General features: G+C 42.9%; 1 protein-coding gene across 1 annotated transcript in view; it reads right to left on the bottom strand.

The window, feature by feature from the left end:
* Positions 1-4,924: 4,924 nt before the first annotated feature.
* IMMT (inner membrane protein, mitochondrial) overlaps positions 4,925-25,822 on the bottom strand; it is a 38,453-nt gene continuing 17,555 nt past the window's right edge. Inside the window, exons 9-16 of the mRNA XM_006900385.1 lie at positions 17,591-17,694; positions 13,952-14,087; positions 13,297-13,426; positions 11,817-11,831; positions 10,451-10,674; positions 7,549-7,680; positions 6,554-6,683; positions 4,925-5,538 (exon numbers count right to left, since the gene is read on the bottom strand). Of these exons, the coding sequence (XP_006900447.1) occupies positions 4,925-5,538; positions 6,554-6,683; positions 7,549-7,680; positions 10,451-10,674; positions 11,817-11,831; positions 13,297-13,426; positions 13,952-14,087; positions 17,591-17,694 (1,485 nt within the window). The remainder of the gene's footprint in view (positions 5,539-6,553; positions 6,684-7,548; positions 7,681-10,450; positions 10,675-11,816; positions 11,832-13,296; positions 13,427-13,951; positions 14,088-17,590; positions 17,695-25,822) is intronic.

Below are 25,822 nucleotides of genomic sequence, written 5' to 3'. Positions count from 1 at the left end.
AAATGAGGAAGAAGTGCAGAATAGGAAAAGAGTAGATTGATAGTTGAACACTGCATTAAAACAGATGAGGGGAAGAAGTGTCTGAAAGGAATATATGACTAGGTATATGTATGACAGCAATCTGGTACAAAAAGATGCAAAGTGGACTGGGGCAGGGGGAAGGAAGAAAATTTTTAACAATGAATGAACAAAACCCCTGCTTTTCTGTAAACTTCTATTAAAATCAATTTAAAGAAATGTACACAGGAGGTGAAAAAGATTGAGAAACTATAGCAATCAGCATAGGTCACTGTTTAATCTTATGTGGTGGCAATTATATAACTTGGACTTTGAAGGACAGTATCCTGGCGTGGACGCAGAGGTGGGCGCTGTCCTGCAGAGTTGCTGAGAGTTGGACTCACTACTCTGAGTGAAGCTGACTGGCCCTAACTGCCCACAGTGAGCAGTATCTACTTCTACACCCTTGAGTTCCTCCTCCTCGAGCAAAGTGGAGATTTCTAAATTCTCACCCAAGTAGCTCCCAGCCTCCTTGTCAGCTGCAGGCATCCCAGGAGATTGGGATGGGGAAATCCGGGCCTGGACATGGAGCCTCCCCTTACAGCAGTGCTGTCTTTTATGCAATACGTTTACTTGAGAAACGAAAACAAGTGATAATCACTATTTGCATGTTTTTATCTAGACCAACTACTCAGTACTGTTTGTATCCCGCATGTTTAGATAGTCACTTCTGGAGGAGTCACTCCCAGGTTCTGTAAGAAATACGTCATTGTAATAAGTACTTTTAATATTACACATAAATTCATCAGCTTTGCAAATCAATTTATTCTGCAATGTCCTGCTATTCCAAAGGATGAGAGGCTGAATTTAGAAAAGTTTCTCATCTTTGGGGGAAAACGAGCCCCACCTGCCAAGAGTACCCCACCTGAGCTCACTGAGGCAGCATCCTGTCAGACCCTGGGCCACCTGAGATCCTGAGTGTGAAGTATCAGCATCCTGTGAGACCCTGGGCGACCTGAGATCCTGAGTGCAAAGAAGCAGCATGTAGTCAGACCCTGAGAGTCTCTGGGATCAGGGCCTGCTGAGAACACACTGCCAGCCCAGATCATAGAAGGACCCAGGGTCTAAAATAAAGAGCAAGCTCAAAGTGGTTTGTGGAAACACGAAACCAAATCCAAACTCAGTTGAACAACTACAGAAAGTAAATGAAAAGCCTCTACTTTTTCATGATATGTGTGTGTGCTGAGATAAAAATGCCTCATCAGTCACTCTGAACACACAAAAACCACACTTTGGGCATCAATTGTGCCTCAGAGTGGCCCTGCAGGACACAGTAGCATGGTTTGCTTTTCAGTCTACCAGCAGTTTACTTGGCTCCACAATCAACACTCTTGGCACCAGCAGCCAGGAAATCAGAAGACAAATTGCATCGGGAAAGTCAGCTCTCAGGGACCTCTCCAGAGTGATGAAGTGCAACAATGTCAGTCTGGAGACTACGGTGTACCTGATCCAGGCCATGGTCTTTACAATTATGTGCTATGTGTCAGAAAGCTGGACAATGACTAGAGATGACAAAGAGAATTGATGCCTTTGAGTTGTGGTGGAGAAGAGCTAAATATACTGTGGACTGCTAGGAAAACAAACAGGTTCATCCTAAGAGGGTGAGAGAGCAGGCTGCTCCTTGGAGGCAAGGATTCTGAGGCTTTGTGTGACATACTTTGGGCATGTTGCAAGGAGGGACCAGGCCTTGGAGAGGGATGTCATGCTTGGAAGGGTGGAGGGACAACGCTAGAGAAGAAGACCGTCTGACTCAGTGACTGGGGCAAAGGGTAAGTGTGTAAGAGACAATAAGGTTGGCTCAGGGTAGAGCAGGGTTCAGAGCTGTTTCACATCGGGTCACTCTGAGCTGCAGGTGACTTGGTAGCACATTAACAACAAGGAAATTTGTGAAAACTAGACCACAAATCTTAAAGGGAGCTCTGTGCACAAGAGTTGACAGGCAATCTGTCAAAATCCACATATTCGATGGCATCAACGAGGAACTGACCAGAATACAAATGCACAAGTATGCTAAACACTTCATTTTTTTTTTCCATCCTACTCTTTTTTCTTTTTTTTTTAATTTAGGTTAAACACTTCATTTTGATTGTTAACAATTTCAGCTTGCTTGTTCCCACAAATAGCACTCTTGGAACCAACAGCCAGGAAATAAAAAAATGAATTGCACTAGGAAAATCTGCTCTCAGAGATCACTCCAGAGTGTTGAAGAGCAAAGATGTTTGTATAGAGATTAAGGTGCACCTGATCCAGGCGATGGTTTTTCCAAGTACTTTTTATGCATCAGAAAACTGGATACTGACCAAAGATTACAGAATTGATGGCTTTGAGTTGTGGTGCTAAAGAAGAGTCTTGAATATACCATGGACTGCCAAGCGAACAAACAGGTCTAACGTGGAGAGCGTGAAGCCAAGCTGCTCCCTGAAGGCAAGGGATTTTGAGACTCCGTCTCACATACTTTGGGCATGTGGCCAGGAGAGACCAGTCCTTGGAAAAGGACATCACGCTTGGAAGGGGGGAGGAACAGGAGAGGAAGACCCTGAATGTGATGGATTGATACAGTAATTGGGGAAATGAAGGCAGGTGTGTGAGACAGTGAGACTGGCTCAGGACAGGGCAGGATTCAGGTTTTGTGCATAGGGTTGCTATGAGTCATGGTCGATTCAAAAGCACATAATGTGCTAAACACACAACCAGAAACAAGGTGGCAAACCTCACTTCTGAGAAGCATGGGATTAATTTTTTAAGAGACAGACTGTTTTACTGGTGGCTCCACGTGTTTTTGTGGCCACGATGGGTCTCCTCATTCATTGTCCAGCTTTCACATACTTGCCCTTTGAAGCAGATGTCTTTGGCATGGTGCTGGGCTTGACAAAATGGACATCTGTTATGGATCTGGGTGGAATGGCAACCTTGACGTCAACCTTCTCTCATTTTATCTTGGTGATACTTACCAGTCTGGTTGTGAGGGTTTTTGTTTTATTAAGTATGGTTAAGTAGGGAAGGCCAGTCTTTGAATGTCATTAGTGAATGTCTCAGGTTTTGTTTTCAGCAAGTGAGGGACCCTGCATTGATGTGTGGCCCATGAACCACATACACACCTCTGCCACTTTATCAAACCTGCATGCTGCTGTGACGCTCAACAGACCTCAGCACAACTGTCAGCACCAGAAGGCCGAACTAGAGATCTGCTTCTGAAAATGATGCAGAAAACCCATGGATCCCAGTGGTCTGGCCTACCCCTTGGGGATGATGCAGGGCTGCACAAGAGTGTGCCCCATTGTGCACGGGATCACAGAGCAAACTGTACCCAGCAACAGTACAGAGAGCAGCCATTCATTTCCCAAAAGAAGTTACAAGTGTTTCTTCTTTTTATCTGTTCTGAAAGTCTATGCAGGATATTTATTTGATAGAATTTATCAATGGAAAAACAGGACCATCATGGTGTAAGAGGTTCTAATTATAAAATGTAAGAAGTTTAGAGTCTATTTTGGAGGGTTAACAGGCATGGGAAGGAAGAAAGAGGTGGAAAAATTGTGGAGTAACGAAAAATGCAATCCACATTAAGCAGCTGATGAGAAATTAAGCTTATCAAGGATATTATGTGCTGTCAAGTCGGAGCCAACCCGTAACTGACCCTCCAGTGGATTTTCAGAGGCAGTAAATCGCACAAGAGGACACTGCCCTTCCTTTTCCCATGAAGCAGCTGGTGGATTCAAACCACTTACAATGGGATTGTTGTGCAGCATCTTACCACTGTTGTGTCAGTATGATTTGTATACCTTAGCTCAAATTTTATAAAACACCTGTAAGCTGTAACACATTTGTGGACTGTTTAATTCTCGTTAGTAGAAGACATATTTATTGTAAAGATGAAAATAGAAACAGCATCATCAGTAGGAAAGGCAAGCACTGGCTGCAGACAGTTTCATGTATGTACATGTGTGTGCTGTCCCAGGGTAAAACGCCTTTTTTCCTATGGATAACGTGTCAGGAAGTGTGAGGCTGGCGCAGGACAGGACTAGGTTCAGGTCTTTTGTCCATAGGATCGCTGAGCTGTACTAGACTTGATGGCACCTAACAACAGCGATCTCTGGACACTTAACTACTAGAAGAGTCTCAGTCACTAGAAAGCCGTCTCCAACTGTAAACAGACAGGAGTTTGTTTGGTCTGTACTCCAGCTCCTCAAGCAACACTAAGATCAAATCAAACCCCACATCTGGACTGGAGTCTGAGTCCCCCAAACCAGTTCTGCAGTGAGACTGCCCATCTTCCTCCCTCAGAACAGTTGACAGGATTGAACTGCTGACTTCTCTGTTAGCAGCCCACCACGTCAAGCAGAACCCCACTAGGCTGCACAGGGTTTGGCTAATAGGAATGAGTTCATCAGCCCTTTGAAGTCGAGAACCAGGCTGTGTATTCCTAGTGATGTGTTTCTCACCCATGAATTTCACGGGCCAGGACCTTGTACTGGGGTTGCGTTCTGAGGAAATTTTCTGCATGCACAACAAACTAGATATGATGCTTTCTGAAAAGGGATAAGGTACTTGGTTTTCATCTTGTTGCTTTATTCAGTTTGCTCCAAGGGCAAAAATCAATAGTGGTGGGGATCACAAACATTATTTTGATTGGCTCTCAAGCCCACATCAGTAAAACCTGAATAACAGAAAATGTTACACAAGTTGCAAAGAAAGTATTCGTGGAGTTGGCTGACATGATAGCAAGTAGAACTGTATCACTGCAACAGGTGTTAACATTTGGAACAGTATCTGTAACCCGCACACTTCTAGTGATGGTGGGACCCTGGCTGCAAACGCACTGCTGCTTCCTCTGATAGAAGTATCACTGGACCACAACTAGCGCTAGGCCTTACTCATGTTGCACACGGGTGGTTCCTAGTCCTACAGCGCTGGCGTACGCTGTCAGGATGTCCACTATCTGCTTAGTTTCTAGGGTCATCCGGGCTTCGTGGAGCCAGTCCTGTGCCACTCGTCTGGACTCCCCTTTCAGCTGGTTGACAAACCTGGCTGCCAACTCCAGATCTCCATGCTCAATGCAATAGGAAGCGTAAGACAGTAACTTAAATGTGTTGAAATCCTCAGGGCTCAGCTCTGGCGGTGGCTTCAGCTGCTTAGGTGGGAACAGAAGCAGGGACTGCAGGTAGGAGAGCAAATACTGGTACAAGCTATTTCTGGTCTCGTCGATCATTGCCACCCTGCGGGCCAACTTCTGGACAGCATAGAAGCGGGCTCGAAGGGTCTGTTCGCTGTATACCCCGCGGGTTAGGGACTCAGGAGGGATAGCTGCGGTTAAAGCCTGAGCAAACTCATTATCGGAACAGTTGACCCTGATGGCCTCGACCGCACTGCCCAGGGGCACAGTGGGCAGCTCAGCAGATGCCGTCTTCATGCTGTACTTGAGTGCCTCCACTGACAGCCAGAGCTGGTGGGCTTTCCTTGCCTCCTCCTCAGCAACAGCATGACCTACAAAGAAAAAAACCAACTAGAATAGCAAAGAAACACATTTCTCTCTTCGCCTGACAATGATGCACCTAGAGTTCCTATGCATAATGGGCAAGCTAACGCCACACAGGTGGAAGAGGAGAGGGGACAATCTTACAACCCCACCCCATTTCTCTCTAGTGTGTTCTTTCAGAACTGGCCTCTTTGTACAGGGTAGCGAGGGAAGAGGCCATGGGTACTGAGGGCTTACTCTCACTAAGGCAAGGACAAGCTGATTGATGTGGGCACCAGGTATAGTCAGTCAAGGGAGCCTAGTCCTCATCCCAACAAAGGACACATAGCCTGTGCTATTCACCCACATATGTGTGGTATGTACTGAACTCTAAGTCATGTATTTTTCTACATTTAGTAGATGAGAAAGAAACACCTTGTTAAATTAAGCTACGACTTACATGAAGGTCAACAAACTCCCTGCAAAGGAATGGAAGACTGTGGGACCCTGAAATCCCAGGAATACTGACCTTATTTTTCTAGTTTTCTGAGAAAAGAAACTCTATACCATCTCAAAGAAACTAATCAAATGACAGTATCTATCTCAAGGCTTTTTCTTTCCATCCTGGCACATGAGGCCTGGACACAGGTGAGGAGATTCAGCAAACCATAATTCTAGACGTTTCTCCACGGATCTGCAGACCCAGGAGCCTGGGGAGTGGAACCCTGAGGGTACACTAAGTGAGTGTCCCCTTCACCCAGTGGCACGAGGCACATAAGCGGCCAAACTGTGCTGGGTCAACGGTCTCATGAACAACAATTAATTTTGTTGTTCATAAGTAAAACTGAGTTATTTAGCTTTAACTTTGGACCTTTTAAAAACTGTCCTGTTACTCCCTGATCCAAATGTATCCCAGCTGGGTCCAGTATTTCAAACAATGCCTAAGAGTACAGAGATGTCAGCTCTTCAGACCCTGACACCACCCCTCACAAGCGGTCCCTTAAGAGTCACGCGGAGGACGATGGGTAAGAGCCAGCTGCTCACTCTGTACAGCCTGCTCGATCCCTCTCAGCCTGGCGTAGGCCGTGTTTATATCCAGAGTGAAGTTGTCAACTTGCTCTTGACTAAGCCGACGAAACTCTAACTCTTGCTCATTGAGTTTCTCAGACATATCCTGAAATAAACACAAAGAGTTCATACAAAAGAGTGATGTTAGGCTGGACCCGGCATTGATCTGGAAGCTTGTTCTCTACCAACTGCAAAACCTCCACCAGCAAAAAGTGCCTTTGAAACAGTAAAGTCATTACCATGAAATTCCCCAAAACTTACTGACTTGTGTCTCACATACAAATCTCCACAGTTATTGACTGAACCTAACATTAGAGGTATGAGATCAAGGAGAAAAGAGAAAGCAACAACTTCACAAAGTAAATGGGAAATGTGTATAAGTGGATGAGCGAAAAGGAATCTGCTCTGTAACCTCTCACTCAACTCACAATGAGAATAATGAACTGTAACCCACTGCATTATACTCTGGTTTTCTATGAAAGAAATTCAGATAACACACTTCTTCCATCAAGACCAATTTCCATTTTCTGGAGGAGTCCCTTACTTGAAAAATCCGGGTAGAAATGAATTGTAACTAAAGGGATCCTGACAGACTGCTCTCATTTCCAAATGGGGCTTCTCCGGAGAGGCTCCTCCTCTGGGAACTCCGAGCACCACCACATGAACAACAGGATTTGCTGGAGCCCAGTGGGATGGTGTGTCAGTGACCCATGCTGTTGTCTACATTCCTGGAACCCTGTTACTGAGAATCCACTGAAGTTCTGAGGGCCCCAGCTGACCTGGGTCACAACATATATGACCAGCTACACACATGCACATCTCTACCGAAGCCCCCTCCACCAAGGCTATGTAACAGGAGAAGTCTTCCACGTCTCCCATATCCTGAGATGCTGACCACAGAGCTCATCAGAAGGAAAAAGAGAGTGCATTAGTAAGGAAAGGGGCATCGAGGCTTTGCAGCAGGCTCTCACCCTCTCAAATTCGTACTTCAGCTCCTGTTCCTGCACCCGGAGGACATCTCTTAAGTGGTCGGTGTGGGCAGCGGCCTGTCGGCGGAGCTGGGTCCGCATTTCAATTTCCATGGCATCTCGGACTTCCTCCACCTGTGAAACCAAGCATGGCAGAACGGCTTTCACTTCCCCAAACAAACTCCAAGGACAAGACGAAGCTATGAGAGGGATGCTTTCAACAGCTTCCAAGTGGAAGACACATAGACCTACTCTATCCTCCTTTCTTACATAAATCAGAAAGCTGAGGCTGAAATGTGATGAAGCACGGTCACACAGCTGTGTCCACACCAGATTTCACTCAGGGGTCTCTGCCTGCACCACCAGGCTGCTGCTCACTTAAAGCGAACATGGTAATTTCCCAGAGAAGTAGCAAATTCCAGCTAATGAGGAAAATAACTACAAGAACTCAGTTCAGGCGAGCTCTGGTGGCCTAGTGGCAAGAAGCTGCACTGCAATCTCAGAGGTACATGGTTCAAATCCACCAGATGCTCTGCTGGAGAAGGAGGAAAAATCTCCTCCTGTATCAGTCAGATCTGATTTGACAGCACACACACAAAATAATAAAATAAAAATTAAAAGAAAAAAAAGAACTCAGTTCAAACCAAGCTTCATCATGACCACCTGGTGACACAGGCAGATTTATTATTTACCTTCTCAAATCTGTTTTCTCATATGAGAATAATAATGTCTACTCTGAAAAACTGTTAAGTATCTGGCATTTTAATGGAACATCATTTCCTTCAAAGAATAAACTGCTCTGAAACCAAAAACATGGAAAAGGCCATCATGCCTTGCTTATTTAAACTATCGTGTCTTGTGTATTAGAAAGTATTTAATGCTAATTATCCTAAAACCAGCATTTAAATTATTTCAGAAATGAGTGAGCGAGGGTATCCGTTCAGTCAATGTGGATGTGTTTGTGAACTGACTATCCTGCACCAGGTGCTGGTGGTAGAGCCATCGAGTTGGAACTCACGCACAGCTAGCTCTCCAGCAGGTTTTCAGAGGCTGTAAATCACAGGGGAGGAACTGCCCATCTTTTTCCCTTGGATCAATGGTAGATTTGAACTATATGCCTTTTGGATGGCAGTGCAATACCTTACCACTAGACCACGAGACCTCCTGCTATTTGACTAGATACAAGGTGTTCAAGGCACAGATGATATCCTCAGTCAGTCCTATTTCACTGTGGGGAGCAGACAGTGGACAAAGGAACAAAAAAGCAGTCCCAATGAGGACACTTTGTTTTTTAGAAAACACCTGTGACAATGACAATCTAAAGAGGAGCTGTAATTTAGAGCAAGGGGACAAAGAAAGGCCTTATGAAAATGCTGACATCCCTGGTGAGAACCAAGTTTAGAGAAGCCACGTATGCAAGCAGCCAAAACTTATCCCCAAATAAACACAGGAGTAAAAGCCAGCAAGACATGAGGTCGGAGCACAGGAAACACCAGTGAGTCTAGATCATGAAAGGAGAGCCAGGCCACTCCTGTACTGGATACAAGTCTGTATATTGGCTACAAATCTGGATTGTGTATTAAGGGCCATGGGTAATCAGTGGAGGATTTTACTCAGCCTAGTGTCTGGACAAAATTACATTTTATAAGGACTGACTGACTCTGTTCTGGTTGGCCTGTAGATAGGCAGTTGTGCTTCCAACCCAATGCCATGTGGTTCTGAACCACCAGCTCAGAAGAAGGATGGGCAGTCTCCTCCCCAATCCACTGGAGTGTCAGCTATGAGTCAGTTCCGACTTGGCATCTGGGAGTTGCGTTTGAGTGGCTGAAGGGCTGTGTAAGGACAGAGAAAGATGAGCATGGAAACAGGGAAGCCTGCTGAGAGGTGAAAAGCTGGTCAGAGTTGTAGAAAGATGAATGTAAAAGCAGGGAAACCTCCAGAGCAACAGCTTCAGCACAGGTGGTGGGAATGGGGACACGTACACAGATCAGGAACTGACTATGGGTGCCCCTCAGCAGCGGATGTTGGAGTGGACTTGAGTGATGGAAGAACAAGCTGGTTATAGAGAGAAGCCAGATGAGGGCAGGGAGGCAGATGAAAAGAAACAAGAACTCTGTTTATACATAGCAAATTTAAAATGACTCTAAAAATCCGGTTGCAGATACCACCCAGGATGCTAGATAGGAATCTGAAGTTAAGACAGGTTGGAGCTAGGGCTATGAACGCTGTAAGCAGTATTTCATCTTCAAAGCCACAGGAATAGATAAAATCACCGGGAGGCAATCTGGTTGGGAAAAGGTTTCAAACCAATGCCAGGACACACCAACACTGGAGAGGATAGGCAGAGGCGGTGGCCAACGAGCGGCCAGCAAGGTGGGAGGAGGCCAGAATGAGGGAGTATTCTGGCAGCCAAGAGGAGACAAAGCTCCAGGGAGGCTGAATTTGTTAGCTGAGCTGCTGAGAGGACACAGTGCCCACCAACACTATTTATGACACCAAGTATCCAGATCAGAGTGTGAGTGGAGCCATCTCATCCATCCTCAAGCATCCACTGCTTACGGCGCCAGGACAGGAGGACTACTCTGAATCCAAAAGAATTGCTTTCAGAAGTGTTTTAGGGGGCAGGGTCCATGGGAGATATGCAAGGTCCAGAGAAGCCTGGAAACCAGAAGCTTATTCTTACTTGTACCTCTGCACTGACTCAACAAAAAACAACCTGGCTAGTTCAATCCTTATTCCCTAAAAGTTCTGAGTAGGAGAACAAAGGCCACAACTCCACTCTGTATGTGGTTCAGCATTATTTACACCCTGCCTTTTAAAGCCAGCCACTCCAGTGTTCCCTGTAAAAGCAGACAACCAAGTAGGGGTCACTTTAAATGTTAGCCATGACTCCCGTCTCGGCTACCTTTCTGTCCTGCTCAGCCACGATTTCACTTCTGTGATGTTCCAATGCTTTGGCCACCGCTGAGTCAAAGGCCCGCTTTTCTTCCAGCTTGTGTTTCTCCAAGGCTGAGGCAATGTGCTGCTTCTCAGCGGCTTTCTGTTCGGCAAGTTCTCTGTTCAGCTGGTCGATGCGACGATGTGCATGAGCAATCAGGGAGTTCAGGTCATCAGTGGACAGCCTGTCAGCTGAACAGAACACCACACGCAAAAGCAGGAATCAAGGTAAATGGCGTTACCCATTTGTAATTTTATTTGAAAAGCTATAAAGAAAGGTCAAGAACAGCTCACATAGGAAAAGAGACTGAGATTATACTGTTCAATCAGAAAACTCACTACCAATGTTCAACAATCGAGTTTTCAATCTCAAGCAAAATCATTTGGATTTAACCAGTTCCTCCACAAAACCTTCAAAGTAGTATTTTGTCCCCAACGACAGAGCTTACCTAAGAAATATGTCTAGATTTGCTTTCACATATTACTATAATTATTCATTCAACAGGCTCATCTAATTAAAGGCTCTCTTCCAGTAAAACACTAACTCAATTGGAAAGTTTCTCAGATTATCCCTAATACGGCCTTATGTTCCGTTTCTTAGAATAATTAATAACCTAAATCTATCAGAATTACTTTTGGAGCTAAGTCCTCAAATCTGAAGTTTATGGTGTTAGACTTAAACACATATATGATATTAAATTTTATGCTTCAATTTCAAGAATTATGGCTCTATGAGCAAAATACAGAATGTAGAGAATTCCATTAGACAAATGACTCAAAGCCCCAATCTATAGTTAGAGAAAAAAGATGGAGGGGGGATAAAAAATTTACTGACCAAATTCAATGTGCAGGACTGTGGATACTGATTTGAACAAACTGTAAAAGTCCATTTTATGGATGATTGAACGCTGCTAAGATGTGTGAGGACCCTTCAGAATAACTGTCAGTAGGTCTCAGCTGTGATATGTTATAGTGAGGTTTTATTCACAAGTGAAAAAGATATGCTGCACTTCAGTGTAAGCTGGGAGAGCAAGCACTAGAAGCAGAGAGATGACATAAAACAACTAGTCACATTCTGACAACTCCTGAAGTTGAGCAAAAGGTCTGTAAGAGTTACACATTTATTCCCTACCCCCAACATTTGAAAAATTCCAAAATAAATGGTAAAGAGAACCCTAAAACATACACACACATAACACACATCTACAGGTTTCTAGCTTCTAGAAACACAAAGATGACAAAAAGATTCTAGTTTATATTATTTAGGTAAATTAGCATAAGAATCATCAGCAAAACACAGAGCCTTAAAAGGTACAATGTATGTAATTACTCACCGAGGTCAGAAATGCCTGTAAAGAGAAAGCAGAAAAGTTTTAATAAAGATGAAATAAAAACATCAAAGAAAATTAATGAAGAACCAGACACCAATAGCAGAAAAAGCACTATTTTAATAATGAAAATCAAAATAGCAAAGTCCATTTCCTAAAATTTACAGATTTCTTAATATAAATTCTAACTTTAAAAAAAAAGGTGTACTGTCAAATCAGATATGACTAGTACTGACTAGTACAGAAGGAGATTGTCCCTCCTCCAGCAGAGCATCTGGCGGATTCAAACTGTGCACCTCTGGGATTGCAGTGTAGCTTCTTGCCACTAGGCCACCAGAGCTCCCAAATTCTAACATTTTTAGAAAATGAGAATAAATGATGTTTAAAAGTAGTTTTAGCAATAAGAACATCCCCATTTTCCTCAAAGCAATCCATTTCAGTTTTTCAATAGAGAAAAACAACTTTCATCCTCATCTCTTATCAGTTTATTTCAAGGTCTCAAAACTGCAAGGACAAAAAGAAGTGCTCAGGACAAACCACCTCTTTCCTGATAAATCTATAATCCAACTGGGAGAAGCACCATGAGGGGCTTCAATCGGCTTCTGTGCCTGCAGTTATTGTCAAAAGCCAGCCTTCTTACAACCACATCACTCTTCTCTAAAGACTATAAGCTTGTCTAATGCTGCTGATACAACTAGATCAACCAATGTGAGGTCTTATAGGCAAGAATAGGATTCTGACTCTATCTTAAAATTGTACAACCTTAGGCAAACATTTAACTGCTCTGTATCTCAGTTTTCTCATCTATAAAATGGGGATAATAACAAACCAATCTCAGGGATATTATAATCTTTAGATCAATAAATATATATGAGATGCACAGATCAGTGCCAGGCACAAAATAACGCTCTGTAGCATTAGCTGTTGGTATCATGTACTTGACACTGTATTCTGCTACAGAAGAACACAGAGACAGGACCTCAGATGACAAGCAACAGGACAGTTCCAACTCAGAGAGTAAGAGCTGAGAACACAATCCAGCACAAAGCTCTGGCACAGGTCTCAAACACTCTCAGAAGTGAGGACGACCACTGAGGGCTGAGGTAATCTGGGAACAAACCACGTTTCCAGGGAGATCACTGACCCGCTGGTTTAAGGAAAATCGCTTGTGAGCAGAGGTGTAATAAAGATGATTTTTCACCAGCTTATTTGTGAGACTTTTCAAATTTGGTATCCTGTGTTGTGTATCTATTTTAAAGTTAATAAAAGTGTAAATGATTTTACTTACTCCCTAAAGATTCGGAGACCGCACTGCAAAGGACACCATACATTTTTTGAATGTCAGGTTGAAAACTGCACTGAGAAGGGTGTGGATGGGATGAATTCATTGGAAAGTTTACTTCAGGTGCTTAGTTACTCATCAGTTACTAATCTCATCATGTGAAAGACTGATAAAGTGAAGGTTCAACACTTCAGCTGTACTTACTCATCCCTTTCCACCCAGGCAGTACTTCCGGTGTAATACTGTCAAGTTCTCGTTTAAAATCATCCCGGGCCTGGACCACAAGTTCATGATACTGAGATACCACCTTAGCCTCAGACTGAGCAGCCTGGACCTAACAAACACAAAGCACAGGCAGTTAAGAGAAGTAAACGATATATACTCTGTACATTCTAAGAAAGAAGAGTAATATTTATTTCCTCGTTTGTGAATGCACTGATGCTGCATTCTCTAAGAGACCTAAAGCTTGTGAGAAATGCTCACATACCACACAAGAAAGAACAATTCTGCCATTGCTTGTGGGGAGATGGAACTGAGGCTTCCTTGGGAATATCGGTTCCTCCATCAGGGGATCCCTGTCTCTGTGGTTGCAGGGCCATCCCCGGGACCAAATAGGACAAGAAAGAACAACTTCCTTTCACTTGGTTACAAAAGGAAAATATCCTAAGTGGTAACAACATGGCAGAATCTGACTTATTTCTATTATTACAGAAATTACCAATAATATAAAAAAAAATTTCACAAAACAGTACAAATGTAAAAAGATGGTAAGGACTGTATTTTCCCAAATTCTTAGAAGTCTTTGCCTAACGGATTTCTTTCCAAAATATAAAACATTAGGAGATGTAGAGACACACACCTTCTGTACCACATTATCCAGATCAACAATCATGTTGTGGAGTTTGCCCTCTGCAGCAGTTATGTGAGGTTTGGCCCCAGCGACCTCCTTCTTTTTTGCATTTTCAATTACACTTTTCATCTTCTCTAACTCTTCTCTGAAAAATTAATAAAACAAAGATTTAGTGCAATTTCTTGCCTACATTAACCAAGTTTTGAAGTTTAGGTTTAGGATACACAATGCAGAATGTTTTTTAAAAGCCTACAAAAAGAATTCAATTTGGGGAAAAAAAAGACCAAAGAGCAACTGATGTCTTTGAATTGTGGGGGTGGTGAAGAATAGGGACTAAACCAGGACGTGCTAGAAGAACAAGCAAATCTGTCTTGGAACAAGTGCACTCAGAGTGCTCCTGTGAAGTGGTGATGGAGAGACTGTCTCACCTGCCCTGGGTCCGGTGTCTGGAGGAGCCAGTCCCTAGAAAGGGACAGCATGCTCAGAAAAGAGAGGGTGAGAGACAAAGATGTAACCCTCGATGAGATGGACTGACACAGTACATGCTCCCAGGAGATTGTGAGGATGGCCCAGATCAGGTACGGTTGTGCTGAACAGAGAAGCTATGAATTGGGGGTGACTCAGTAACATCTAATAAAAGTAGGTGAGTTCTTCTCACCAACAACTACAACCAACCTTGGACAGACAGGAAGCACGGCAGCATGAAGTATACAGGGAAAGACACAGGTTCCAGAGCAGAAAGACTTTAAGTTACTTCCTAGGTCAGCACCATTTGCTGTGTACCCTGAAGTAGAGATCTGGTTCATGGAAAGGACCTGGTGCAGTGCTGACTGCACTGTGAGAGTGAAAAAAAAAAAAGGCAGTTCCTACAAGCAATATGCTGGTTCTTGCAAGCCTCCTAATTAAGAGCTTAAAGACGACAATTTAGGGGAAGGGCTGAGCTCATATAGTCAGTAACAGGGTTTCAGACATCCCTTATGACTCCTAACACTTCATGAACTGAACAGACTGTTGTCTTTCCACCATGAAGCACAAAATCTAGAGACCTAACTCCAAGACTCAAAATCAGAACATCATGTCTTAGATTTCTCAAGAGTTGTTCTGCCTCTGTTAGAGAATTCTTTTTCTCTAACAATAAACAATAATAAGACCCAAAAATTTTGAATGACAATTCCAGAGGAGAAATGTAGTTAAAACCTATCATTGCCAATTGATGTTGAACTTGATCTGTTTGCTTCATCTTCATTCTAGACAAAGAATCAAAGCTGAGGTATCAAAAAAGTAGACACAGAATCCCACTTTGGTAGTTACGGCGTATCTACTATGGCACAGTCTAAACCCTGATAAAATTGGTGAAACTAAAACTACCCTTCCCCCAGAGTCTCAGCAAAGCAATACAAACAGACCACCCTAGGATAGTATCTAGTGTAGGGATTTGATGTACTGAACATTAATGACCAAAGACCAGGCAAGTTGTGGAAGGACAGCATCCATGAAGAGTCAAAGTAAAGACCAACATAACATGTCAGATGAGACACTGAACACTGAATGGAACTAAAGGAAATAGTAAAAAGGGGTAAATACTGATGAAAAAGAGCTGAATTGAAGATTTCAATGGGCATCTCTGGAAGATAAAGCAAAGTTTTATAATGAAATGTGCAAGGAGCTGGAGTTAGGAAACAAAAATGGGTGCTCGCTTTGGCAGCACATATACTAAAACTGGAATGACACAGGGATTAGCATGTCCCCTGAGCAAGGATGACATGCAAATTCGTGAAGTATTCCATATTTTAAAAAAAAAGGAAGACATGTGACATTTCTCAAGCTAAAAACACCTGGAGTATAAATTTAAGTTCTGAGTTGCAATAGCAATGGGAAATATAACGAACAGTAAAAGAAACATAAAAAAGAAGATGGAGGTAAGACACAGTCACTGAACCAAAAAGAACTGACTGACATGGAACCATTTTTAAATAGTATCACAGAGAACCAACAGTACTAAAGGAAGAAGCCCAAGCTACATCAAAGGTAGTGGCAAAACAGAAAGCCCCAGAAATTGCTGGAATATCAATTAACACATTTTAACAAACATGCTGCCCTGGACATGCTCACTAGTCTATGTCAACAAATCTGGAAAATGGCTACCTGGCCAAATGACTGCAAGAGATCGCTATCTGTTCTTATTCTAAAAGAAGGTGATCTAACAGAGTGTGGAAATTATTTAACAGTATCATTTGTATCACATGCAAGTAAAATCTTGCTGAAGATTATTAAAAAAAATAGCTGAAACATTAACAGGAACTTCCAGAAATTCAAGCTGGATTCAGAAGAGGCTGAGGCACCAGGGATATCATTGCTGATGTCAGATGGATCTTGGCTGACAGCAAAGGATTTCATAAAGAGATTTACTGGTTTACTGACTATGCAAAGGCATTTGACTCTGTGGTTAACAAATTATAGGTGACATTGAAAAGAATGGGAATCTAAGAACATTTATTTGTGCTCATGTAAAACCTACACCTAGACCAAGAAGCTACTGTCTGAATAGAGCATGATTCAAAATCAGGTTAAGGGGTCTACCATTTCTCTGTATCTATTCAATCTGTAAGCTAAGCAAATAAACTGAGAAACTAGACTGTATGAAGAATGTGGCATGAGGACTGGATGAAGTCATCAACAACCTGCTTTATGCAGATAAAACAATCTTGCTTGCAGAAGGTGAAGAGGACTTGAAGAACTTACTGAAGAAGATCAAAGGACTTGAAGAACTTACTGAAGAAGATCAAAGGCTACAGCCCTAGTATGGGTTACATCTCAATATAAAAATAAAAATCTTCAACACTGGATCAACAAGTCAACATCATAATAGAGAAAAGAATAATTATCAACAATCAACACTCATCCATGACAGCAAGAGCCAAGAAATCAAAAGATGTGCTGCACTGGGGAAATCTACTGTCAAGGACCTCTTAAAATGCTAAAGAACAAGAATGTCAGTTTGAAGACTAAGAAGTGCTTGATGCAACCCAGAGTATTTTCAATTGCATCTTATGCATCTGAATGTTGGACAAAAAATAAGAATCACAACTGTCCCTGGGTTGCTAAAAGAAAAAAGCAAGTCTGTCCAGAAGGAAGTGCAACTAGAGCACTCCCTGGAGGCATCGATGGTAGGACTTGGTCTCACATTCTTTGAGCATGTTGTCAGGAGGAGCCAGACCTTGGTAAGACATGTCCTGCTGCGAAGGGCAGAGTGACCCATCAGTGGAAAAGATGCAGACTCTCAACGAGATGGACTGACACATGGACTCCAACAATAGGCTTTAGTGTAATGGAGACGGTGAAGCCAGCACAAGACAGGGTTCAACCTGCTGCTCATAGGGTCTCATGAGTTCTAATCGGCTCAAGGGTGCCCAGTAACAAGGGTAATCCCACGAAGAATGGCTTTATATATATGACCTCTTATGGTCTGCCAAATTTATTGTAGTCTAATTATTTTGGTTTTGCTCTTTTAAATGTCAATGTTACTTATGCCGATAAAGACAAGTAGAGGCAAGGCAGGCCTTTCCACACAAGTCATGAACAAAGAACCCAACCCGAAGAAAACCACCAGGAGACCCTAATTACTTGTTAAAGTCCATGAGTAATTACTTGGCTTTGAGAAGGGCATCGGCGGCTTCATCTACTGCCTTTCTGCGTTCCTTCAACGCACCCTCCACTGTACGCCACTGAGCTGACTTCTTTTCACCTGCAATCTAAACAAAGTGCATTTATGCAAACATGAGTAAGTGCCACCATTAATGCCACAACACATCCTCCACTGAGCTGACTTCTCCCCTACAATCTGAAGAGATTTTAGTATATAAATATGAGTAAGTGATACTATTAATGCCAAAATCAAGGACAAGATTAGATGCAGAAACCTCTGACATTAAGCACTAACGTACAGGTTTATACATACTATTTCTCTAAAGTTTTACAAACTATTTATTAAAGTAGTGTCATTGTGTGCCATCAAGTCAGAACTGATCCATAGATGACTCTCCAGTGGGTTTTCAGAAGCTGTAAATCACTTGGAAGAAGGAGACTATCCATCTTTCTCTCACTGAGAAGTTGGTAGATTTGAACCACTTGCCTTGGGATTGGCAGAATAACTCCTTATTCCCTAGGCCACCAGAACTCCTATTTCTCTAAAAGTAGGGACATTAACTCTGTGTATGGGCTCAGAGGTTACCTGTCAACCACACAACCCTCCCCATGTTGTAAGAAAAAGATATGTTCCAGGTCATGCAGGCATTTTTTAGGGAGAGATGATGTTTTCATTACATTCACCAAAAAAAGGTTAACAATAACTCTTCATGATCTATAATTATTAACTAAACTGGTCTTATGAAGTACTAATATTTAAAATTTTCTCAAGTGCAGAGCTGTTCCAAAATGAGTATAAATGACAAAAAAGCTTTATAATCTGTAGTATCTTTACTTCTCAAACACATTATTGTAAAGAATAATCTTTCCTAAACTGTAATATAAAAATGAACTATTTAAAAAGGAAGCAATGGTGGCTTAGTTGTAAAGAGTTCCACTGTCAATCCAGAGGAACATAGTTCAAATCCACCAGCTGCTCTGTGAAAGATAAGCCACTTCCTCATGTGAATCACTACCTCTGAAAACCCCGCTTCAGAGTCACTTAGGAGTTGGTTCCAACTCAAAAGTACACAATGGTATTATTATATTTTTTTTTAAAAATTCTCCTTTAAAGCAAATGTTATAGTTATTTGAGTTATATCTCAAAAAGAAGAAAATTCTCTCTTTTTTTTTTGCTGAGTACAGTGTACTTTATTGAGGGTACATGACAAGATGGGCTCTCCAAGCCCCTCCCCTTTTACAGGGGGATTAGATGGAAACTTGTGTCAAGGATGTGAGATTCTCAGTGTGTGGGAGGATCAAGTTGGGGCATGGACTCCCCAGAAGCTGTGGGTCTCTCTCTCTCTTCTAGTGCTATCGCTGGGGCTGGTGGTTCAAGGGGCTCTTTGGAGGCCATGTGACCCATGAGGTCGACCACCCGGTTGCTATAGCCAAATTCGTCATACCAGGAAATGAGAATGCCAGCCCCAGCATTAAAGGTGGAAGAGTGGGTGTCACTATTAAAGTCACAGGGGACCACCTGGTCTTCAGTGTATCAAGGATGTCCTTGAGGGGGCCTTCTGATGCCTGCTTTACTACTTTCTTGATGTCATCATATTTGGCAGCTTTCTCCAGATGGCAGGTCAGGTCCACAATTGATACACTGGGGGTGGGGACACGGAAAGCCATGCCGGTAAGTTTCCCATTCAGTTCAGGGATGACCTTGCTCACAGCCTTGGCAGCACCAGCAGATGCAGGGATGATGTTCTGGGCAGCTCCACGGCCATCACGCCACAGCTTTCCAGAGGGGCCATCCACAGTCTTCTGGGTGGCGGTGATGGCATGGACTGTGGTCATGAGTCCCTCTACAATGCCGAAGTTGTCATGGATGACCTTGGCCAGAGGAGCCAAGCAGTTGGTGGTGCAAGAGGCATTGCTGACAATCTTGAGAGAGTTGTCATACTTTTCATGGTTTACGCCCATCACAAACATGGGGGCATCGGCAGAAGGAGCAGAGATGATTACCCGTTTGGCACCACCCTTCAAGTGAGCCCCAGCCTTCTCCAAGGTTGTGAAGATACCAGTGGACTCCTCAACATACTCAGCACCAGCATCACCCCACTTGATGTTGGCGGGATCTCGCTCCTGGAAGATAGTGATGACTTTCTCATTGATGACCAGCTTCCCATTCTCAGCCTTGACAGTGCCGTTGAACTTGCCATAGGTGGAATCATACTGGAACATATAGACCATGTAGTTGAGGTCAATGAAGGGATCACTGATTGCGACAACATTCACTTTGCCAGAGTTAAAAACAGCCGTGGTGACCAGGCGCCCAATGCGGCCAAATCCGTTTACTCAAACCTTCACCATCATGTCTCAGGGATGCGGCTGAGGCTGCACAAGAAGAGAGGGCAATCTGGATCGACGAGGAGCAGAGAGCACAGGAGAAGGTGGCCATCTCTTTTTATAGAGAGGAGGGAATGGGCGCTCCAAGGGGCTGGGCGAAGAAAATTCTCTCTTAAGGATGCCTTAGGCAGATTCAAAAGTTTGTCCTGTCACACTGTAAATCACTATTTAACTGAGCACAGAGCTGACACATAGGTGGGAACATGTTCTCCCAAAGAACTTGCTACCACAGTCATCCTGTAAGGTGTTCAAGGAAAATGGACCACGAGGGCACAGACAAGTGACCGCTCATGTCTTCCCCTCAACCTGAAGCACATGCACCATGTTCAACAACTCTCTAAATGGCCTTTTTTGGTTTCTTTTCTTTTGGTAAATGTGTAAGGCTGAAGTTAGGACACGCTATTTTGGTATTAAGTAATATTAGCTTATGCCCCCTACTGGAACACTCTATCCTACAGGTGAAAAGGAGAGGCCTATGACTACTCACAGGTGTGGCACATGCTATTTCTGCATACATGTTAGCATATGCTGGTAATAAATCCATGTATATAGAAGGCCAACACAGGGCAATGCTCTGTAAACATCTTAATCCTAATCAAACACTCTGAGGGAATGAAGTGCTGGCTCTGAGACCCTGGGACCAGTTTTGGAGGATATCAAGGTCAATGAGCATAACAGTATACAAAAGCAATGCTCTACATTCTACTTTGGTGTGTAGAGAGTAAGGCCATAAAAGCTTATAAGTTATCGTTTAATGTTCAACTGTTGGTCTTTCCCTGTCTGGAACAAAGAGGGAAGAAATATAAAGACACTGTTAAACAAAACAATAAATTAAAAAAAAAACACCCTTAAACAATTAGTCCAAAGGACAAATGGATTCTGAAGACACCAACTTCCACAACCCTGAGACCACAAGAACTAGATGGCGGACGGCTGCCGCTGCTGACCATCCTAAAGGGATCACAGGAGAAAATCCTCAAGAGGGAGGGAGGGAGCTCTGGAAGCCTAGTGGCAAGACTGTAATCCTGAAGGCATGCGTTTCAAATCCACCAGATACTCTGCTAGAGAAGGAGGGGCAATTTCCTCCTGTACCAGTCAGAACTGATTCAATGGTGTGTACACACACACACACATAAATTTTAAAAAAATTTTTTTTAAAAGAGAAAGGAAACAGGGAATAAAACTGAAAACCATAAATAATGGCCAAGCTTTCACATCCAATAAAGACTGAGGAAACCCTGAAACTACGGGCTTGGTTACATCTTGAAAGTGAACAAAACTCTGCCCCAGGGCTCAACTTACAGTCAAATAATATACAGGCCTATAAAATAACCAATTATATAATAATAATAATAAATATATAGGTATTAAAAAGAATATATAATAAATTAATAATTTTTAAAATTCTATAAGAATATTAGGAAGGCACCCAGTCCACAGAGCCCGAGTCCTCCTCATTACTGTTGAGTTGCAAAGGATTCATAGCTGACTCTCCAGTGAGTTTACAGAGGCTGTAAATCCCACAGCAGGACACTACCCATCTTCCTCTTGTGGTGCAGCTGGTGGCCTCGAAATCACCTGTCTCTGACTTGACAGTGCAACTATCTACTACTAGGGCCACCAGAGCTCCCCAGCAGAAAACTGCTTAGAATAATCAGTCACATAAGGTCAAAAGAGTAGCATCTGCCTAAGGGGAAAGCCTGTGGGCTGGAAAGAGGAGAGAATGAAAGGGAAATTGTTGCTGTGTGTGCCACTGAGTCTATTCCAGACTCACAGCCACCCTATATGCATGATAGCACTGAACCTTGCCCTATCCTAAGCCAATCCCACTGTCTCTGACACACCTATCCTCATTACCCCAGTTATTGTGTCAATACATCTCATCAGGTATTTCCCCTCTTGCATTGTCCCTCCACCCTTCCCAGTATGATGTCCTTCTCCAAAGAATGGTCTTTCCTGGCTACATGTCCAACATATGTGAGAAAGAATCTCAAAATCCTTGCCTCCAGTAACTTGGCTTCACCCTCTCCAGGGCAGACTTTTTTGTTCTCTTGGCAGTCCATGGTATGTTCAATACTCTTCTCCAGCACAATTCAAAGGCATCAATTCTTCTGTCATCCTTGGTCACTGTCCAGCTCACTGATGCACTGCAAGTAAGTACGAAGACTATGATGCACCTTAAGCTGACATCCTTGCTCTGAAGAGGTCTCTGACAGATTTTCCCAATGCAATTTGTCTTCTGATTTCCTGACTGCTGGTGCCAAGACTGCTGATTGCGGAACCAAGCAAGCTGAAATTGTTAACAATCTCAACCTCTTCTCCATCTATCATGATACTGTCAACTTGCCCAGTGTTGAGAATCTTTGTCTTCTCGATGTTGAGCTTCACTATAGTCCTTGACCTTCTGCAGCAAATGCTCCAGGCCCTCCTCAGTTTCTGCAAGGTTGTGTCATCTTCATAATGCAGGTCATTGATGAGTCTTTCTCCAATACTGATTGTAAACATTCCTCCTCATAAAGTCCAGCCTCTCGAATAATCTGAAAAGTATGGAGATAGGACACATCTCTGATGCACTCCTTTTGTAATTTTGAACATGTGGCGTTTCCTTGCTCTGTTCTGACCTCCTGGTCCAAATATAGGTTTCGCATGAACAATGAGGTGTTCTGGGATTCCCATTCTTCTCATTCCAATTCTTCTCAAGGTTAGAAAGATTTAAGGAAATGAAAACTAATAAACAGTTAACATTCTCAATGACACTTAAGCACTAGGTCAATGTGAGGAAACTTCTAAAAGCATTTTTAAATTATTAAATTACTGGGCTTCTCTCTCTCTTTAGCCTTCTGCCTGACCCCCAGCCCATGGGGACCTTCAGCCTATGGACAGATTATGTGGGTTGTACAAGCCTGGTGGGGGCTCTGCATGAAGAGAAGTCTGAGACCAGACTAGAACCCCTGCCGGAGTCAATGCCAGGTCTAGGGGATCAGAGACCCAACCTGGAATTCTTGCTGACTCCCAAACGCCTATGTTCCTTCTGCAAACACAACAACGAGCCCTGGGCCATCTACTGTGCCATGTGCTCAAGGACAAGGCCAGCTGAGTGCTGTGCCCCACCACGTGAGATTACGTGTGCCCACAGCGAGGTACTAGGTAGGAGCATGCTGAAAGCCGCTGCTTCTGTCCACTCACCAGCCAGGGCTACACCTCTGTCTACAGCTCCACCACCCACAAATTCAGCTAGCAAGAAGCTTGCCTGGCTAGAAAGACCAAGGACAGAGGACCCAGGGAGTCACTGAGAAGGAGGCACTGGTTCCAAAGGTGCCAGGAAGTATTCAAGACCCTTGCCTTCTTCCTGGAGTCCTTCCTAACACAGTCCCCAGTATCTAGGAGGCTAACACAGGGAGGACCCTAGACCCTTGCTTTCATGAGAGGATGGGGACTCGGGCTGGACTGGGGGGAAGGCCTGGGCTTGAGTCCACAAAGGCTGTAGGAGAGCAAAGCCTGACAGCATAGCTGAAAACTGCTCCTGTGGGCAAGGGGAAAGGTCTTCAGGTACTTTCCTACTTGCCCACCAATCTGCCCTCCCCAGCCTGTCTTATTCACACACTTGTGGACTCTGTGCTCAGTAAACATCTTATAAATAGGGGAGGGAAATACGGTTATTAAATAGTTTAGTTGCTTTAAAAAAATATTTATGAATACATTAAATAACTGAAATATAAACACTAATTCAAAAGTGGTAATGAACATAAATGGTGTCTCAAAATCCATGCAACTACTACGATATACTATTGGCTGATTCTTTAGCAAGTTTTCAGAGACTGTAAATCACATGGGAGGAGACCACCTAATTTTCTCCCTCAGAGCAGCAGGTAGCACCAAAAGCGACATTTCTGGGTGAACAAGTGCCTCCCTGTAGGCTCCGCCACCAGAAGGCCTGATGTCATCTGGAAATATCTGTGCTTTCTACTAACATTCTGGTGCTTTGCTGACAATACTTCTAATTGAGGTTAATGTTTAAATTTCAGCTTAAGGGTAGGGAAAATAATTCTTCATAACTGACCCAAATACACCCATAAAGCATAAAGGTGTCAATAACCACTGTAAGGGTAAGAGGTGCCTCCCTTTGTTGAAGGCATTCTGGCTTTGGAGGCCCAAGGAGAAGCCAGTCCTGTAAAACAGAGTGCAGATTCCACTACAAGGAAACCACACTGCTCTAAAAACGGTTTTGAAAAACTAAAGATCCTGTTAATAATATTAGGTGTCCCTTTGTTGTAAAAAGGAGTCCTGGTGGTGCAGCGCATTACATCCAGTGTCAGTCTACCAACTGAAAGCTCAGCAGTTCAAGCCCAGCAGTCCCTGTTAGGACAAAGGTGGGAAGTCCACTCCCTTAAAGAGTCACATCCTTGGAATAGCCACAGAGGGTTGCCATGAGTCACACAGCAAAGACTTTGCTTGACTTAGTTGTAAAATCTGGCCTGCAGTAGATTGTTTTATGTCTATTCCAAAGGCATTGCAGAGTATATGTCCTCTGGAAAAAGGAAAAGCCTTTTATGTGGACTCACATCAACACTGTAACACAGACACTAAAGCTTTTAATCACTCTCCTTCCAGAGGACACAGGTCCACCTCCGTTCAACTCCAACTCTTTTGATATCATGCAGCTCTCAGCCTGTGTAAGTGGCATATTAAATATTCTGTGTGCTTTCCACTTTCTGATTTATGTGGATACTTGTGCGTTATTTAATTAGAATGAAAATAAGATTTTTCTATTATATTGTCAAAGATAACCATTTTAGGCTACTAACAAAAGATCTAATTTAGTTCTCTGCGAGTTTGTGTGTGTGTGTGTGTATATATATATATAACGGAAATAATATAAAGGAACATCTAAAAATCAGTTAAGGTAGTAAGGTAGCTTCATTAATTATTGCATTAACTTTATAACTACAATCTGTAGTAAAGTCATTATCTTGCTTTTATTTTAGCTTTTACATGAAGGGGGGAATCACAAGATACAATTTTATATTTTGAGTAATTCAGTGTAATTATAAAGGAAATTTATTAAGTACTGTATATTTTTAAGTATTCAATAAATTTAAGAAGCATAAACATTTAAAATAGTTACCATTCTGAGAAACATGGGGTCTTTTCATACTTGCATGTTAGTCTAGAATTATCTCAGAATAAAAAGTTTATTTAAAAAGATTGCTGACGTCTATTTTTTTTACCTTTTTTTAAAAAAAAAATTTATTCTTTTTTTTGTGTGTGTACTGTCAAATCGGATCCGACTGGTACAGGAGGAGACTGCCCCTCCATCTCCAGCAGAGCATCTGGTGGAATCGAACAGTGTACCTCTGGGCTTGCAGTGCAGCTTCTTCTTTATCTTTACCTTTGAAGGACTCATCTCCGTATCTGAGACTTACAACTTATCTTTTCTAATAAAACTGTCCTTCCTTTCACTTTCAAAAGAGAAAGATGACTGAGTTTTAAAAAAGGGAACAAAAAACAAGCAAGTTAGTAACTACACTGAAAACAGTAATGTTAGTAAGATATGAAAGGAAATTGAGAAGACAGTACATTTGAACTAATTCTCTGTACCATATAAATTTTAGAAGAGAATATAAAAGACTATCAAACAACTAAAAAACTCACTGCTGTCAAGTCAGAGCCAACTCACAGCTGATCCTCCAGCAGGTTTTCAGAGGCAGCCAAACTGCACGGGAAGAGACTGCCCATCTTTCTCCCTCAAGTAGTTGGTGGATTCGAACTACCAGAGCCTTTGGGACAACAGCACAGCTCTCTGCAGAAGTTGTTGTTGTTATGTGCCGTCGAGTCGTTTCCGACTCA

The sequence above is a fragment of the Elephantulus edwardii genome, unplaced genomic scaffold (genome assembly GCF_000299155.1).
Source record: "Elephantulus edwardii isolate Elephantulus edwardi_28Jun2011 unplaced genomic scaffold, EleEdw1.0 scaffold00283, whole genome shotgun sequence".
NCBI classification, from domain to species: Eukaryota; Metazoa; Chordata; class Mammalia; order Macroscelidea; family Macroscelididae; genus Elephantulus; species Elephantulus edwardii.
Note: the sequence above shows the minus strand (reverse complement) of the source record. Positions and strands in the feature narration are given on the sequence as shown.